This window comes from Cryptotermes secundus, unplaced genomic scaffold, assembly GCF_002891405.2.
Source record: "Cryptotermes secundus unplaced genomic scaffold, Csec_1.0 scaffold328, whole genome shotgun sequence".
NCBI classification, from domain to species: Eukaryota; Metazoa; Arthropoda; class Insecta; order Blattodea; family Kalotermitidae; genus Cryptotermes; species Cryptotermes secundus.
Window position 1 is genome coordinate 1,013,468 of NW_019744110.1, and position 19,714 is coordinate 1,033,181.

The following is a 19,714-nucleotide window of genomic DNA, read 5'->3' on the forward strand; positions in this document are numbered from 1 at the left end:
ATGTATTGAGCAACTTGTGATGATGGCCTCTTTAAGGCCGAAACATGTAAAGGTTTTTATGCGTTTGGATTAAGTTGGTCGCACTCCAGGGTGGTGGTGATGTTGCTTAACTTCAGAAGGGACCATTTAGCGTGAAAGAACTTGCTGATGGGGTGCTGTTGTTATCATTGTTGTTTTAATTAATATTTAGAACAAAATCGAATTGCATGTATAGTCCCACGTCCAGTCGCACGTACCTGTTTTTGTCTTCCCTTCGCCCCTTGTCGATACGTGCCACTCCTGCATTAACGTAGTTTCGTACCGATATCGTTTTCTTATGGCGCAGGTTTCTTTTACTGGTGCGATTATTCATAGAAAATATGTTCATGCAGTCCATGCGTTTTTTTCTCAGAATACTTTCCGTAACTACTCGTATTTTAACGATAGGAGCTTCTCCTCCATGGCTTAAGTTGAACACTGAATGCAAGTGTTGATTTACATTCTGTAAGTTCAGAACCCACTGGCGACATGAAAAACTAAGTACAGTACCGTCACTCACTCATGGAGCTGAGCTCTTCTTGAGAAGCTGCCAATTGTTCAGCTACTCAAGAACTTTCCATCATTTTATGGAACCCGAAGGTTCATTACCGTGTTCACAAGAGCCCTCCAGAGTTCTCTATCCTGAGCCAGATCAATCCAATCCATCCTATCTTATCTTTCTGAGATCCATTTTTATATATTGTCCACCCACCTATGTCTTGGTCTTCCCAGGGGTCTCCTTCATTCCGGCTTTCCCACCAGTGTCCTATATGCATTTCTCCTTTCCCCCATCCGTGGTACATACCCTGCCCACCTAAACTTCCTTGACGTCATCATTCTAATTATACTTGGAGAAGCGTACAGTGTATGAAGCTTCTCATTATGCACTCATTTGGTAAATTTATAGAACCTTCGGTCATATTCCATTCCTTCTTTCGAGTATACCTGTTGGGTTTGTAGACAGCCCGACTGACCCAGTGTTCCATCTGTTTCAGAGGTGACCCGAGAAGTGGCCAGGGTGCAAGCTAGTGGGAAGCCCCTGCCCAAGGAGAGTAAATATGTGGACATCTACCGGGAGAAGCCGATCCGGGTTGCAGTGAAAGTGCTGGTGCCTATTAAGGAGCACCCAAAGGTATGACTGAGCTTGTTGCTGTAGTTTGATTTGTTGCCGTTTGGGGTTGCAGGATAACGCAAAACACTGCATTTTACGGCATTGTTATGCCTGAGAGTTTTTTGTATATAGAAATGCCCTTTTGAATTTCGAGTACGTGCATCCCGTTATGTGACTGCATTGCAAATAAGGCAACCCAGCGCCGAGATCCGCCTGACATTCCGTAATAACTCGCGGACCACGGTGTCTTACCTTGTACCCCTTCCATTTGGCATTGCGCGTGACCTTTACAGAGTTAACCTCATCAGCCAGGCTGCTGCATTCGCCATTTGTCATTAACCACTTTACCGCTGCGCATGAGTACATATCACACCGAATGACGTCGTGTTAATGTAAAGTGTAGTGCAAACTCGAGTTTGCTCAAAGCAGAAAGAGACGTAACTCAGAATTTGTTCACTGTTAAATATGGCCCCTGTGTGTAACTGACATTTCTCTTAGAGGCGTACATTCAGTTTCGGTTTTGGTTTGACCTCTGTGGTGATTGTGTATTGATTCGACTAGTTGTTTCGGATGCAGCGAAAATGTTATACTTTCTCGACTTAGTCTGAGGACTGTATAAGGAGATGCTTTCAGTTAGGAAATCGACTTTGATGATGTTGGAAGAGCGTAAAGAGGTCACAGATTTCCCCGTTCTTTGTTATTCTTGCAACATTTTTAGGGAAGATAAACTACATTCTCTGGGGCCCACCCATCCTCCTGTCCAGTGAGTACCAAAGGTTTCCCCGCTGGTAAAATGACTCATCTCCATCTAGCGTCGAAGTCAAGAAGGATGGAGCTATGATTCCACACCCCCATACTTCTTCATGACGTGGCACTTAATTAATTAGGCACAAGGGCAGCTTAACCACATTCATTTTCTGAGAGAGTAGAAGGATGCAAAAGTAAGAATTTCGTCTAGATCTGTTACGAAAACGGGACTATTTTATTGGAAGAGGGCATTGATAATAGATTCTCGGCAGATTATAATAATGATCTGTGTAGTGTTTCTTTAGAGTCCGTCGCGTTGGGTCAGATAGTAGACATACTGTTGTAACGCCCGCTTGTCCTTTGATGAAGCACCGAAATACGGAATGACATGTGAGTGTCCGATCTGAGGTTCTCACGGTGGTGATTATGAAGAGTTCTACCTTCTGGGATATAGCGCTGTGTAGCATCAAAGGTTCTCACGGCGGTGGTTATGAAGAGTTCTACCTTCTTGGATATAGCGCTGTGTAGGATCTGAGGTTCGCACGGTGGTGGTTATGAAGAGTTCTACCTTCTGGGATATAGCGCTGTGTAGGATCTGAGGTTCTCACGGTGGTGGTTATGAAGAGTTCTACCTTCTGGGATATAGCGCTGTGTAGGATCTGAGGTTCTCACGGTGGTGGTTATGAAGAGTTCTACCTTCTGGGATATAGCGCTGTGTAGGATCTGAGGTTCTCACGGTGGTGGTTATGAAGAGTTCTACCTTCTGGGATATAGCGCTGTGTAGGATCTGAGGTTCTCACGGTGGTGGTTATGAAGAGTTCTACCTTCTGGGATATAGCGCTGTGTAGGATCTGAGGTTCTCACGGTGGTGGTTATGAAGAGTTCTACCTTCTGGGATATAGCGCTGTGTAGGATCTGAGGTTCTCACGGTGGTGGTTATGAAGAGTTCTACCTTCTGGGATATAGCGCTGTGTAGGATCTGAGGTTCTCACGGTGGTGGTTATGAAGAGTTCTACCTTCTGGGATATAGCGCTGTGTAGGATCTGAGGTTCTCACGGTGGTGGTTATGAAGAGTTCTACCTTCTGGGATATAGCGCTGTGTAGGATCTGAGGTTCTCACGGTGGTGGTTATGAAGAGTTCTACCTCCTGGGATATAGCGCTGTGTAGGATCTGAGGTTCTCACGGTGGTGGTTATGAAGAGTTCTACCTCCTGGGATATAGTGCTGTATAGGATCTTTAGTTCTCACGGCGGTGGTTATGAAGAGTTCTGTCTTTGAGATATAACGCCTTGTAGTCCGTTGGAAGTCAACCGGCATTTCGGAGGAACATATCTCCAGGATAGAAGAATAAGCCGAACGGGAAACCAGCGTCTAGTCTATTTATCCATCCATGGCTCTACAGCCCTTTGTTGAACCGTGCCCACTTTTTCGCTTTCTTGATATTTTATCACAGTCGATAAGGGCTTCATGGAGGGGGGATCAGCCCGTCCCAAGGCCGGTACCTACATACAGGACAGCACAAACACAGAATGAACGCTCACAAACATCCATGCTTCATCCATGATATGTATGCAGTGTCCGTCTTTTAGTGCACTCAATTTCACTTGTTATTCACAACATGTTTCGGCACTGTAGTGCGATCATCAGGTGCTCCATTTACGTTAATCTATTTCATTGCTTGCCATTATGTCATTGTAAAATTTGAAAGTATTTAAAAATGTTCGTCAATTATAATAAATATTTATATACTAAAAACTTGTTAAGATTATTTATCTTATCTGTCCCAATTCTAACACCGCGCATAGTTCCACCACTATGGGAGTCGTTCCTCTTACTCTCAGTGTATATCGTGTCTCGTGTTGTGTGTTCCCTGTTTGGTTGCGGGTGTTTTAAATTTTACAATGACATAATGGCAAGCAATGAAATAGATTAACGTAAATGGAACACCTGATGATGGCGCTATAGTGCCGAAACATGTTGTGAAATAACAAGTGAAATTGAGTACACTAAAAGACGGACACTGCATACATATCATGGACGAAAATCAGCGCAACAGGACGCTAAAATACAACATTATCCATGCTTCAAGTGGGATTCGAACCCACGATCCCAGCGTTTGAGCGGGGGAAGACAGTTCCTGCTTTAGACCCCCCCCCGGCAGTGTCTAGTCTAGTCTATAAATTAAATCCAACTTGACAGATTTTAAAGGAGTTACGCAGACCGTTACTGTAATCTGCCGAGAGTCTGTTAATCTCAACCTCATTCTAATATATTACCAGTTTTTGTAACAGATCTAGATGAAATTCCTGCTTCTGCGTCGTTCTACTCTCCGCAAAAGTGAATGTTATTAAAAGTAAAGTTGTCCTTTTGCTTAATTAATTAAGCATCACGCCATGAAGGCTTATAGGGAGTGGAGGTATATCTTACCACTTGCTTTCACGCTGGTATCTTGCTGGGCTTGTTCTTTCACCCTGAGGCGATATATTCCTCCGAAACGTCGCTTGACTAACAACGGACTACACGGCATTATATCCAGGAGATAGTACTCTTCATGTCAAGTTCAGGTTTGAAAAGAGACAGCAGATATGAGGAGATGGCGACCAGTCCACATGCAGATCCATGTGACAAGTTCAGATTGCGAAGTATGTACCCATAACAAGGCTCTCCGCGCACCATACATGGCTGCACATTTTTGTAGCCCCGGAATGTGTACTGCATCCAGGGTATTCAAAACATTCCAGATGTCGAAGCGGGGCTGGTGGACTCATGTCCACGCATTGCCCGGGGAATACCGACACTCCGCGAACATTGAACGCCTCCTTCCCTTGCGTTCATTCTCGTGTTTCTGCCCTTTTAAGGTGCCTCAGTGGTTTTCATTACTTACCTAAATACCCGATATGCTGTTAGTTACACGTGTCGTCTCGGAAATGGTCAGTGCTGTGATTGCCCGGTCTGGCCGATACCGGCGTTATATTTCAGTTTCCATCATACTTTATCAGTTCATTTTTAATTTAAAGACATTGGTCTAGTGGTCAGAGTTCCTGGCTACAGATCCAGAGGTCCCGGGTTCGACTCCCGGCGCTACCAGATTTTCTGAGAAGTAGTAGGTCTGGAACGGGGTCCATTCAGCCTCGTGAGGATAATTGAGGAGCTATAGCGGCCCGGTCTAGAAAACCGAAATTAACGGCCGTGGGGATTCGTCGCGCTGACCACGCGACACCCTCTATCCGCTAAAGTTGGCACTAACTTTGCCGACAAGCGGCGGTCGCTCGGTCGGTTTAGTTCGTTTGAGGACTAAAACCACGGAGTTTGTTTTATTTTTGTTCACTTAGCCGTAAGATGAAACTTTGAAGGAAGACATTATACGGCATGTCCTCTCCATATTGCCCCATGAATCATACGAAACCTCGGGCAATAACCTCAGAACTGCGCGGTTCCTCACGTTTCCGCAGTACAGGAATGCTATTTGGAGTGGTAGATGTAATCTGTTGTAGCCTGCTGTGAGTCTGAATAAGGCATACGCACCCGTGAGCCAAGTTTCTTCACCCATTTGTTAAGCCATTGTATCAATCGGTCAAGCATCTTTCGCCTTTCGTTTGTTAACACTGAAGGTTTCCCGCTACATTTTTTATCATTGACACTTCCACCCGTAGGAAAACTGTCAAAGTCTTGCAACTCTGGCCTTGTTTGGGGACAGGAGAATTGGAATGCCTCGTGAAACGGTCCTTCAACGTGTGCATGTGACCGGGATGCTAAAATAATGTTCAGTTTCGAACACACTCTGCGCCTGGGAAAAAAACCGCGCTGCGCTTGTAAAGCAAAACACTGCTGGCGCCGGTGCGATTGGTATATCATCAAGAGTTCTTGTCATGCGGGTAACCTCAGGTGCTAGCTGTTGCTCGCGTGATCATGTTCTATCACCTTGTCACGGATCATTAAACGATACCTGCCAGGTTTCTTGAATTATGAGTCAGCCTGTATCTGTGCTCGTATTTTTTCCCCCATTTGTGACTTTCTGTGAAAGTTTTTTCATGCTCTGCCATTTCATTTTTACGTCTCTATGACCGTGCCTGTTGATCAGGTTTATTTTTTAATCTAGAAGAGTGTAATTTTCTGTTTCCTTTTTGCAGTAGAACTACTTCGTAGCTGATTTTAACTTCTGGGGTAGTTTTCTTCTTTTTCTGTGTCCTTTTTGCTGAGCTCTTCAAATTCGACGTTACTAAGAAGTGGCCAGAGTGTACATCTCTGCTCTCGTATTCTCTTGTAGCGCTTACTTGTAGTGTCAGCTTCTTGCTGACCACATGTACTGCGAATAGCCATATGACCACAAAGTAATTTGTAATATTTGCTCATTAAACGTAGCACAGTTTGCAAAGTTTTCCCGTTTTTATTTAGGACTTTTCTCCCTTTATACCTAAAACTTCTTGTCTCCGTTATTTACCTGTAGGTTCATTTAAGGCTGCAAATAAGCTACTAAGCTTCCTTAACCTGCTGAACAACATACAGAGTTCCAAAATATGGGCAACGGATGTAATATACAGTAAAACTTGGTTATAGCAACATCGGTTTCTGCGACACCTTGTCTATTGCGTCAAATATTCAATGGTACGAACTAATTCCTCATAAAGCAACTGTTTTTATACCTTGCTTAGTACGACATGCACAAATGCATCAACCTCGTATGTAACGTCATTTTCATTCCTGAATTTCTCTGATATGGACATTGAACGTAATTTAGAAAGTGTGTATTGGGCAAGTAACAGGAAACAGATGAAGATAACTGATTACTGTACTCGTATCTAGGTACAGTAAGGCACAACAATTGATGTAATCTACTGTAATTTGGTGAGTAGGCCTACCTTTAATATACAGTATTAGTGCGGTGTGTATTGTCAGTGAAAAGCGCTGTAATATGTCTTTGATATTACACATTTGGACAATTCCAGTCTGTACTTAACTACGTATTTCACAAAAAAAATGCAACATTTTAACTCGGTTTTTGGTAGATTTTTACGTGACTAACATAAGGCTACTGTGGAAGTGCCCATTTCGGTTACAACGACATTCGTTTATAACAACATTATTTTTAGGTCCCTTTGATGACGTTATAACCAAGTTCTACTGTACTTTCTTTTTAAAATGCCGAATGAAGAAGATTGAGTAATTGTGAGGAATCCCCGATCACCTCCTGAAAGTAATATGGAAGCCTCTGGAAAAAATTCGAAAATAATTATAGTAAAATATGGAACATAGGTTAAGCAAGCCGCGCCATAGCTCAAGCGGTTAGGCGCTGGCTTCCCACCGCGATTGCCCGGGTTCGATCCCGGGTCTGGTCAAGTGGGATTTGTGGTGGACAAAGTGGCGCTAGGGCGGGTTTTCTCCTAGTACTTCGGTTTCCTCTGCCAATCTTAATTCCACCAAATTCTCCATCATCATAATCACCCGAGGCAGGCTAGAATAGGCCAATCAGCGGCCGCCTTGCCTAGTGGACCTAGTTGGACTCTGCCCCCCCGCACTAAGTGAATTAAAAAAAAATAGGTTAAGCAAAAGAAGTATTTGATATTAAGATGTAAAAGAAATAAGTTCTGGGAAAAATAATCGTCTACTTTCTTTTCACTGTAATTTTAATGTTGACACGAGTAGAAATAAATGAATCAATTCAATTTGGGAGGCTGGTATTACTGATGAGAGTGATTTATTGAGGTACACCGTTGAGATGGCCTCAGATGGCGTTATATACATACATACACAACACGGGAACATGTCTACCGAGTCGTTGCCTAGCAACGGAAGGTGGATACACAGAGCCACAGACTCTCCTTTTGATATAAAACGGACCGCATAATAAACGACGCCTCCAGCAGTTCTATTGTTTCATGTGTATTTGTTGCCGCGGTAACGTTTTTACTAAACCATTACCAAGAAACGGTAAAGGCTACACATATAGACAGACTGATGAGAGAGATTTATGAATTAGACCGTTGAGATTGGGTTCAAATTTCATAAAGATTGCTTCAGCCATTCAAGAGTTGATGAGGGGGGATACACAGACATAAGGTGATCGCATAGGTATTTTTTTTTTCGGAATAAGGAAAGGGACCTAACAAAAGAAAAATTTATATGAACCGGTTTTAAGGGTGAGACTTTCAACGACACGATTTAATTAGAAATCGGGAGGGCACTGGGGGACTGGAAGACCCAAGGCAGGACGCAAAGCTGAATAATCAGTGGAGAGGGGGGGGTAGTTACGTGAGTGCCGTGTTCCTTCGAAGAAGCATGACGATTGTTCCACATATTTTTGTGTTCGGCGAGAACAGGCGACAGACACCCATCTTCGGTCTGTACACTGCAAGAACTTCCTTAGAGAAAAAGATAGATATAGCTATCATGCTATTGTCTTCTGCGCGCTTGTAACTGACAGCCTGCAACAAGCTGCCAGAAAGCATGTGGCGATGCCAAACCCGTGCACACAATTAGCAATTTGCTCTCTCGTAGCATGTAAACAATTGACTCCAAAGCACTGCACTAAACGAGTGGATTGGTTGGCACGTGGTTAATTTATGGATTATGTGTCGGACATGCCTGTGTTCCTGCTTCATGGCATATGCAGAGAAACACGTGAGTTCGCTGTCTAAAAGAAAAAGAAATGAATAGCGTTCCCTTAAGCGCGTCAGGATATATAAACTCGCCACTTGCATATTACATATTTGTGCATACCCACATTAGACTTAATTTCTGTTATGGAAAGTTAAAAGACCGCCTCTGTGATCTAGTGGCCAGTTCCTGACTACAGATCCAGAGGTCCCAGGTTCGATTCCCGGCGCTATTACATTATCTGAGAAGTAGTGGGTCTGGAACGGGGTCCAATCACCCTCGTGAAGATAATTGAGGAGCTATTTCAAGGAAATAGCTGCTGCGGTCTTGGGGATCCGTCGCGCTGACCACGTGACATTCTCTGTTCTCTAAATTTTGCACTACATTTTTTAATTCGCTTAGTGGGGGGGGGGGCGGTGTAGTCCAGCTGGGTCCACTTGGCACGGCGGCCACTGATTGATTTATTGTACCTGCCCCGGGTGGTTGTGATGATGGAGAATTTGGTGGAATGAAGAATGGCAGGAGAAACCGAAGTACTCAGAGAAAATCCGCTCCAGCGTCACTTTATCCACCACAAATTCCACTTGACCAGACCCGGGATCGAACCCGGGCCGCTGCGGTGGGAAGCCAGCGACTAACCGCTTGAGCTATGACGCTGCCTAAAGTTGACACTAACTTCGCCGACAAACGGCGGTCGCTCGGTCGGTATAGTTCGCTTGCAGACTGCAGGCCACGGAGTTTTTTTTTATGGAAAGTTAAAATCACATCGAGACAAAAACGTCTGAAGCCGATCTTCCTTCTTTCCCTTCTTGCGCAGTCGCATGTTATTCGTTTCATAACATAGGCACCAGTTTAATTTTTTAAACTAGTGGAGTTACATTCGTTCTGGTGGAGGGGGAAATTACGTATACGTGTATAGTGGGACAATCTACACAACAGTAATTTTGAAAGAGACAAATAGACACTACTGTATCAACATTTGTTTTTATTGGTTGTCGGTGGTAACGCTACATGTTTCGACCCTTTTCTTGCATCTTGCAACATCGTTGTTACATTGCTTTTATTCTGTACCTAGGCCTAATATGTTTCTGTAACTGCGTTCGTAATCTACTCGTATGTAATTTTATGTAATCTACACCAAACTAAAATAAATCATCGTTTATTCCTTTTGATGCTGTAAGTTTTTAAGAATCTTATGTCTATTGGAATATCTTCTGTCAGTGGTGCAACCTTATGATGGATTCCACTGCAGCCTGTCAGCTGTTAACAAGACCGTGCGAGAGGAGAAATAGGATAACTGATGGTATTTTAACTCCCTTCTCGCCGCGCAATTAAAAGCGTTATTAGGGAAATGGCGGGCTAAAGGGGGGTGGGGCGAAAGCATAAGAGCTTCCGTCTACAGAGGAAAAGAGTGACTGACTTCTCTCCATGTTAATGGGACGACTTTTAAGCGGGCAAAAAGTTGCTACTTGGATTCAGAAAGAAAGACATCGTTCGGGCTTCGTAAGTCTTGTAATAAATTCTCTTATATTTATCGTTGTCTTCTCGCTACAGCAAAAAAATAAATAAATAAGTTGAATAAATAAATACTAGGAGACGAGAGAAGCAGTATTTTGACAGATGTGCGTAAGTTATGTTCATCTAATGTGTTTCAAGAGTTAAGTTTTAGTTTTAAATTATTCGTTTCCTTCTGTATTTCTATGCGACTAGGGCTTTCAGAACCAACTAGGCCTTTTGCTTTTTCTTGGTGTTTCAGCAAGATAGCACATGCCCTATTATAACTTTATATGTTTGGGTTTGCACTGTGTACCTTGTTTACTGTATTGTTTATGATTTTGTTTTTTATTGTTCCCTTATGTTATAGACTTTCCTTTTCTGTGTCTGTGTAAGTTCTACTGCCACCGGGTGAACACCCAATTGCAGTGAAATAATAATAATAATAATAATATTCGTGAATCGTTAAAGGCTTTAGTGTGCGTTCTTTGCATTTCCTACACGAAATGAATGTTTCGTCCATCTGTCTTCAGGTTCAACCTCTAAACTTATTAAAATTGATATGGATGAGGTACACCAATAGGCATCGGTTAGTTATAATCACTGGTATATACAACGTTCAAACAGAACGTTTTCATTTTCTGAAACAAAATATCGTACAAGCATTGGCACACAAATAAAAATATAAATCTCATTAAGCGTGTGACTTTAATTTAAAACATGTTACGATGTAAAAAAGAAACACTCGTTGACTGCAGTGTGATGTCTGTGGTGATTAGCCGTACCGTATCTGCAATAAGCAATACTAACGAGATGTTCGCAAAGACCGAACTGGGAAAATGTGTGTAGGCCATCTCCAAATTGGATTATACCGTTCTACTCCCTCTTCTGTACCAGTCATGCTGCACATGTAGCGCCTGTCTGATCGTTCTGTATGTCCATGTCATATGTGTGGAGGTTGTTGTTATAATAGTAATAATAATAATAATAATAAAAATTATGAGGTACACAGGTAAATGTAGCCCTGTAACAGGCCGTGGAAGCCCATAAGGTTGCGAGACGTCGCGGCTCCCACATTTTCTAGACAGTTGGCTCACAGATGGCGGTGAGGTTGTCAGCCTTACACATCGGTCGCTCTTTACCCCCAGTTAAGATCCCTGGTACTCATTTCAGTTAGATGCTGAGTCGACCTCAGGGTCATTTCGCGGCTGGAATTGAAAAATACAGTAAACTCACTCATCGAAAATCGAACACGTGACCTTCCGACTTGTAGCATGGTCCCTCAACCAACTACGTTACCGCGTGCCCCGATAATAATAATAATAATGGACTTACGATATTAATAAACATTTTTATGCTACATTTGTTGGGCATAACTTCAAAGTCCTCGCCGTTGCCGTGTTTGCATTCACAAAGACTTAACACACAAATCTGATATGTTTATGATCTAACAAAAACAAAAATCTCCGTGGCCTGTAGTCCGCAAGCGAACTATAGTGACCGAGCGATCGCCACTTGTCGACGAAGTTACTGCCAACTTTAGCGGGTAGAGGGTGTCGCGTGGTCAGCGCAACTAACCCCCACGGCCGTTAATCTCTGTTTTCTCGACTGAGTCGCCATTTCCTTGAAATAGCTCCTCAGTTAGCCTCACGAGGCTCAGTGGACCCCGCTCGGGACCCACTACTTCTCAGAAAATCTGGTAGCGCCGGGAAAGAACCCGGACCTCTGGATCTGTAGCCAGAAACTCTGACCACTAGACCACAGAGGCGGTCCTCCTCAAATTTTCGGACAGCCGTATTATTATTTATTTACATCGCACAATATTAAAGTGGCAGAGGTTAATTCTCCAAAGATCTGTTGCGATTCATAATTTGAGGACCCTGGAGTAAATGTCATTAGTGTCGCTCATACCTCACAATTTCTCATCTCCGCAATGTTATTTCTGGTTTAGGACATTAGAAAACACGACGTTTGGATGGTCTCCAATGGTGTAACGTTCATGCCAGGTTTCTAGAAAACCTGTCAGCTTGTTCAGAAGTCTATAGGAGGCATGCAGACACCATTCTGATTAATAATCCTTCTGTTTTCCATAGCAAAGGGGTGTAAGGTAAATCTGCTCAAAACATGCAGAATATACGATCATTAGCTACTTAGGGTAGACATTGACATAGAGGTAGGCCTGTAAATATCGATCATAATGTACTAAAATTCATAATATGGCGTACCGCCTAAAAGCCAGATTATCTGAGTCAGAGCGGGCGTCCATTGTTAGGCAACGGCTCGGTATCCACGGTTCCCTCTAGTTGTCGGAGTAACAGTGAAACAGATTCACGCGACAAACAGACGTTTCCACGGAAATGAAAGCCAGGACTAGTGCAGTTTCCGTGGTAACGAATACGTTTAGCTACCGGTGCATAGAACGCGTGAAACGGGATCCTTGAACAAGGTGTCTTCTTGGCCGTCCGACTGTGGTTATAACAGACCAAGAGAGGTCAGAATTGAGGACAACAGAGGAGAATTGAGAATATATCACAACAGAACAAGAGAAGAGAGGCGAACGGAGCAGAGCTGAGAGCAGAAGAAACCAGCTCAGCTGAGAACCAGAAGACGACAGACTAGCCAGGTTGCGTCGTCTGAAACACGTTATTTCAGAGTGATTATACTTGTAATTGTAAACGACTTATCCAGCAAACAGTTTCATCTAATCCGGAACCCATTAATTTCTTGTCGCTTTTCCAGGATACGTGACAATAATATAGAATTTTTTGAAAATCCGCTGTTTGATTGCTCCTTATATATGCGCATTGAAATGCGAATTGGTTTAGAGTAGGCTTGCTTATCTGACAATTATGTTTGAAGTGAAACTGTACTCTTCCTTCCAAAGATCTCGCTTTCCAAAACATACTCGTAGAGTACAGCTATTGTACTCTAGAAGATGGCCACTGGCAGAGCGCTTTTTTAGTTTCCCCATTCTTCGCCATTTCTTTTATAGTTAAACAAAATATTGTGCGAGGAGAAAATTTAATGGACGTTGAATCCTCTCCGTTGGAAATTATAAATCAATAAGTTCTCGCATAATGCAAGCAAATGGCAATTTCTTGTGTGCGTTGGAGTGCGATAGAAGGGCGGCGGGGAGCCTTAACTAAATTACCCTCGTTTGTGAGCAAAGAAATTGAATAGTTTGAGGTTTTAATTAAAAGCGAAATCGTGCGACAGTGTGTGGCCGCCTTCTGATTCGCTTAATCAAGACGAGGAGCAAAGCCCCGCCTCTCATCCCCTGAACTCTAACGCGCTTTTCAACTGTAAGTATCTGGAGGTTCTTCTGCAGCGCCATGAAGTTACTGAAGCAAATGGCTTAGTTGACGAACCAGTTTTTGTTTACCAGCAGTCGACTGGTGATGATTGTGATGGGCGGACTGGTAGGTGACGCAGATAAGGTAAAAAGTAAAGTTGTACGTGTATAGGCGCCTAAGCACCACGGAATACTCGTAAATACGTATGTCTTAGGGCGGCCGCACTCCGTCAAGACAAGCATCATGACTCAGACCGGTGTGCGGCGGTTTTCATAATATCATTGGTTTCAACTGTGCTCCTTTCTTTGCATCATGACGCAGACATCGTGTCTTGACTGTTACATGTCTTGACGAATGCCAGTGTGCGGCCTACCTTACATGGGCAAGAATCTCGGTAGTATAGATGAACGGTCAGCCTCACGTTCCAGCCGCTTTAATTTCTCAGAGAAACAGTGGAACGCGGCCAGTAGAAGCTGTTTTTCGTATATTACGAGCATCGTTCACCATTCGCCGGATGTCTGCTAGTACTCTTCGCGTCAGTTTTCTTGGGTTGGCGAAGGGTTTTGAGTGGAGTGGTGCGCGTGCGCCGCTCTGTTGTACTACCTTGGGGGGGGGCAAAAGTCAGTAATGTGTAGTATTCTGTAGAGAGAATGGAAGGAGAATACGGACATGAAGGTCAGTATTTTCTGCTATATGTATTCCTGCCATGGCGTGTTGTACCGAATTCCTTTCCGTAGCAGAGGTGTGGAAGTGCATGGCTCAGGAAAACTGATGCGGGCAGTAGACATAATGTTGGAAGGCCTTCGAACTTAACGAGGATGATAAGTTCCTCAGGCTCGAATACTGTTTCCATTCGTGGATGATATAGTGTTGTGGTCGGCTAGTATACCAGCGTATCTGTTAATCTGCCACAATGACATTATGTTGCGGTGCACTGGTATACCAGTGGGAAGTTGCACACTGGAACAATGTACAAGGAACATTTCCATTTCGCCCTCATATTCGCGATGCAGGCCTGATTTATACCGTAATGAGATCATTTCCTCAATTACTCATATGAACATGTAGCCTGTTATATCCACGAAAACAGATAACCTACATTCCTGTTAGTAAAATTCTGTCATGCGCTGGTTGTGTTGAATTCTGTATGTATCCCTGTATGAATTATAATAATGAGCGTTGTGAGTTCAGAATGTGGAATGGACATGAGCTAATCACAGGCGACAAGTTCCGGAAACTTTGTATTTTATGCTAACCAACATTAATACGCCAACTGCAAAAATCGGACTGTTTGATAAACGATCATGAAACCTGAAATTGGAAGTTAAATGCGTTTCTATGTTTTTATACATTATTTCCAAGAAATGTTTTGGATGTACCCTATTCCAAGGCAGTTCCATGTAGTCCGCGTCCCCGCGCCGTTTTTTTTTTGTGTGTTTTTTTTCCCGTGGTGGGGTGGGACTGAGTCCACTTGGTCCTGCGGCCACTTCTGGCGTATTGTACCAGCCCCAGATGATAGGTGAGGGTGTTTATGGAACAATTGGTGGAATGAAGATTGGCAGGGGAAACCGAAGTACTCGGAGAAAACCTGCCCCAGCGCCACTTTGTCCACCACAAATCGCACTTGACCAGACCCGGGATCGAACTCGGGCCGCCGCGGTGGGAAGGCAGCGACTAACCGCTTGAGCTGTGGCGCGGCCATTCCTCGCCCTTAGTTCTGTTTGAATTATCCGTTCCTCTGCGCCTTAGTCGCCCAAGTGGCATCTTCTCTTCAAGGTTTACGACTCAATTTTGTATGCACGTCTCTTTTGCCTAGGCCTGCCGCATACCATCCCAACTCTTCCTCCACATTTCGATAACAGATGCTTGTTATGAGCTACATATCCTGAAACTGCTTATTCAGCTTCCTCCAGGGCCCCTTATTACTTTATCTTCTTTTATGGGCTAGAGTTTCCTCTGGTTCTGTGTTCTTTGCATAGGGTGAGAGATCAAGGTTCATGCTCAGAAGCTATGAATAGAATTATAGTGTTGTGTGCTTAAATCGTTACGTGTTTACATAGGAAACTATTCTGAACTCCGTAGGCATAGTTCCAGGCTTTTCCTGAATGTAGCCTGCGTCATAAATACATATAGGAAGTCAGTAATCATGGGCACGCTAGAAAGTAATAATGCATGTCTTGAGAACTATGATGGCGGGTTTATTTTGTTGGCATGATGCGTGTGATGTTAACCTATTTCAAAGAATTAGTTTTCCTCTTATTCAGTCTCGTACGGAATGTGAGAACTTCCCAAATCATCCGTTCGAGCCGTTCGGATGAGATGGTGTAATTATATTGCACTCTGAGGACTCATATGTTTCTCTTTTCTTTCAGTTCAACTTCGTTGGAAAACTGTTGGGACCAAAAGGCAATTCCATGAAGCGGCTCCAGGAGGACACTATGACCAAAATGGCAGTGCTTGGCCGTGGTTCTATGAAGGACAAACAGAAGGTACGGATGTGTGTGCACTGTATCTTTCAATATACGAGGGTAAGTCAATAAGTAAGTTACAAATGGATATAGAACTTAAAAAAATAAGAGTACTGATTTGAAAAATGCTTTTATTTCTCAACATAATCTCCCTGTACATTGAGGCACTTGTCCCATCGTTTCACAAGCCCCTGAAAACCAGCAGCATAAAATTCTTTGGGCTGCTGTCGGAACCAGGAGGTGACTTCTCTTTCTGCAGCTTCTTCGTCGGGAAAATGTTCAACCGAAATATGACGTTTAAGAAGGCCGAACAAATGGAAGTCGCTTGGAGCAAGCGTCGTCACCTGTGACAGTTCGGGCTAGCATATCGTGTCCTTCATCGTGGTAGCGATCGAGATGATGTAATGCCAGACCCATTCTTTGCATTTTGTGTTGTGGGGTCAGCATGCGCGTCATCCATCGTGCACAGACTTTGTGAAAACCTAACCTGTCATGAGACTTCCATTTGTTCGGCCCTCTTAAACATCATCTTTCGGCTGAACATTTTCCCGACGAAGAAGCTGTAGAAAGGGAAGTCACCGCCTGGTTCCGACAGCAGCCCAAAGTATTTTATCCTGCTGGTTTTCTAGGGCTTGTGAAACGATGGGACAAGTGCCTCAATGTACAGGGTGATTATGTTGACAAATAAAAGCATTTTTCAAATCAGTACTCTTATTTGTTTAAGTTCTATATCCATATGTAACTAACTTACTGACTTACCTCCTTACCTCATTCTTGTTTCAGCAAAAGATCGCAGTTGAAGAGCAAAAGAAGTTTTTGATTGAGTTTACACTACGTTGAAATCATATGTATTTTATTGTAATGTTGTAAGACGTCGAGGCGCCTACATTTTCTCTAGACATTCGATTCACAGATGGCGGTAAGGTTGTCAGCCTTACGCGCCGTCCGCCCTTTACCCCCCCCCCCTTCCTCCCGCAGAAGTTTCGTGGTACTTATTTCTGTTAGATGCTGAGTCGACCCGAGGGCCATAGTGCGACTGGAAGGATTAGGCAAATTGAAATAATTCACGTCATCGGGACTCGAACCCGCGACCTTCCGGCTTTTAGCATAGTGCCTCAGCCAACTACGTTACCACGTGCCCTAATTAAGTGATATGTGTTTGTATAAATGCATGTACATTTTTTTTTTTTACCTAACAGGTTTATATAGGGGTTAGGCTCCAAATTTATATTCGGAGGTACTCTGTTCGGATCTCGACCGGGGCACCGGCTATACTAACTGAAGTTTCTTGTGGTTTTCGTCAGTCTCTCTAGGTAAATGCCGAGTTAGTACCTCAGTTACGCATAGACCGTTTCCTGCCACATCCTTTCCAATTCATCTGCCTCACCATTTTGATTCGTTATGAGTCGAATGTGACCTGGCGTTGCGACGAGCTAATACTCCTAATGTCTTCATGCGTGTCTTTGCAAAATACGCTGATAGTCATTGCGGTTATGGATTCCGTAACGATAATATCGGGGCAACATTTGACGAATATCAGAGAGTATTTCCGAACCGCCAGCTGCTAAGCGATATCAGAGATTGTGGTAAACAGAACAGTTGTTCCACGTCATCAGGAAAATGCAGCATGGCGGCCCCGTTGCTGTGGAAGAGCGCATATTCGACCTAGTATATACAACATAACACAGGGACAGTGTTCGAAGGGTGTGTAATCAACGTGGTGAGTCCTCACCGCCAGTATGGTGATCCATTGTATTGTTATTATTTGCAACTGTTCAGCCTTATGATTACTGTCTTTGTGTACAATGTTGTCAGGGGATGTATGTACGTTGCATGATCCTTCTTCGGGTACTGTTCAATGATGAAGCACAATTCAGACGGGATGGCATTAACGGTGCGCGATGTTCTCACATGTGGTCAACCGATAATCCTCACGGGAACGCTGATAGCAGCTCCTAACATCTGCTCCCAATCAATGTTTGGTATGATCTGATAGAGATCTGTTGGTTGGACCTTGCGTTGTGAAACACCGTGTAACTGCTGTTACTTATTGGGACTTCTTTACGAACGATTTGCCGCTTTTAATGGAGGACATGTCCCTGGAGACAAAGCTCAAGATGTTCTTTCAGCACGCATGGGCGCCTTTACACTTCTGCCAGTAAGTTACGTCTTTATTTCAATCGGCGTTGCGGGAATAAATGGATTGGTCGGGCTGGTGCTGTATCTTGGCCGCCGAGATCTCCGGGCCCAATACCATTTCATTTCTTATTTGAGGTCTCTTGAAAGGGAGTGTTTTTTTTATCGCTAGTGGGGTGGGACTAAGTCCCTTGTACTGCGGCCACTTCTGGACTATTGTGCCAGCCCCAGATGATAGGTGAGGGTGATTGTGGACCAGTTGGTGGAATGAAGATTGGCAGGGGAAACCGAAGTACTCGGAGAAAACCTGCCCCAGCGCCACTTGTTCACCATAAATCCCACTTGACCAGACCCGGGATCGAACCCGGGCTGCCGCGGTGGGAAGCAAATATGTATCTTCTAACAGTGAATAGTTGGGTGTGATTTTTTTTTGGGGGGGGGTGCTTGGATGAGATCGTCGTAGTCTTTAATGGGGAAGAGTTAAGCTGCGGTTGGTCAGATTTTGTCATGCTAAATATTAAAAATATAAGAACGACTGCAGTAATATTTTTAAGCCGGAAGGTCGCGGGTTCAAGTCCCGATGAGGTCATTGGATTTTTTTCAGTTGGCCTAATCCTTCCAGCCTCACTAGGCCCTGGGGTTTACTCAGCCTCTAACAGAAATGATTACCAGGAATTAATTAAATATTTTTCCTGGGCAGTAAAGCGCGGCCCGCGCGTAAGGCTGACAACCTTACCGCCATCTGTGAGCTGATTGTCTAGATAATGTGGGACCCTCAACGGCTGACAACCCTATGGGCCTTCACTGCCTGGTACAGGGATAGCTTTACTTTTCTTTTATTAAAGGAACGTATTGTGGCGTATAGAACCGTTGCTATGCAAGGACCGCGAAATAAGCAACTATAAAACAGCCGTCGCTAGGTAACAGCTCCGCCAACAGACACGAACGCAACAGTTCCACGGCAAGAATTGCATTGCAGCAGATGAACAGTATTTTCTACGCGGTCCGTGCAGAGATGTTATAAGTAGGACAAGTTAGTGAGTGAGGTAACCGCCGGGGTTCAGTCGTTCTGAGCTGTTGCTGCGAGAAGCTAGTAACTGAGACCGAGGACAGTTCGGGAACCCAGAGGAAGGGGAACGTCCGCCTTTGAAAGTCGCTATCAAGCAACGGCAGTGAAGATGTGACTGTGAACACTAGTGTATGTGTGTAATCGTGAACTGTAAAGTGCAGCCACGCGTTCGGTATCAAAGAGTCCGATAAATTCGATTACCAATCCACACCCCGTCTATAGTCAGTATCGTGACAGTATTAGTATAAGATGCAAAATAAACAATACACTAAGAACAGGAGTGATACAGTTTTGAACTTTTTTGTCACTTTTCTGGAATGTCGGGTAGCACCGAACAGCTTTTTGCACACATTTAAAACTTCTGTCGATTGTCGATTTGATTACGAGTCGTTTCAGTGGTATGTTTTATGACATAGAACTGTGTCGTATATGTAATGTAACCTCCCACGTTCCACTCCGGCAGCCCTTTTGAGCCAGTATTCACGTTTTGAGACTGCATCCAGTCTGTTTCGAAACCTGTGCGCAAAATGCATTCTGTTTGTCGTCAGTAGACCTGCTCATACAGGATTCATAGTTGAAAGCTTGTCTGAAATCGACCTTTTTTTCTACGTATTCTATAGCTCTTTGTTACATGTTCGTTCTTCTCCTTTTGCTTTTCATGCACTTTGTTTCTGTAAGGTGTTGCCGTTACAATTTTCCTCTGTTTTCCACCCTGAAGCCATGTTTGCTAGCATGTGTACGTGCGAAATTGTTTCAGGACGCTCTCATTATGACCGTTATTACT

General features: G+C 43.8%; 1 protein-coding gene across 3 annotated transcripts in view; it reads left to right on the top strand.

Moving 5' to 3' along the window:
• LOC111874436 (KH domain-containing, RNA-binding, signal transduction-associated protein 2) overlaps nucleotides 1-19,714 on the top strand; it is a 255,170-nt gene that overhangs the window by 187,364 nt on the left and 48,092 nt on the right. For all 3 annotated transcript variants that reach the window (XR_002844564.2, XM_023869947.2, XM_023869946.2), the window contains exons 2-3: nucleotides 1,014-1,150; nucleotides 15,630-15,746. Coding sequence is in view for 2 of the 3 variants with exons in the window: in XM_023869947.2 (XP_023725715.1) it covers nucleotides 1,014-1,150; nucleotides 15,630-15,746 (254 nt within the window). In the remaining variant the exon portion in view is untranslated. The remainder of the gene's footprint in view (nucleotides 1-1,013; nucleotides 1,151-15,629; nucleotides 15,747-19,714) is intronic.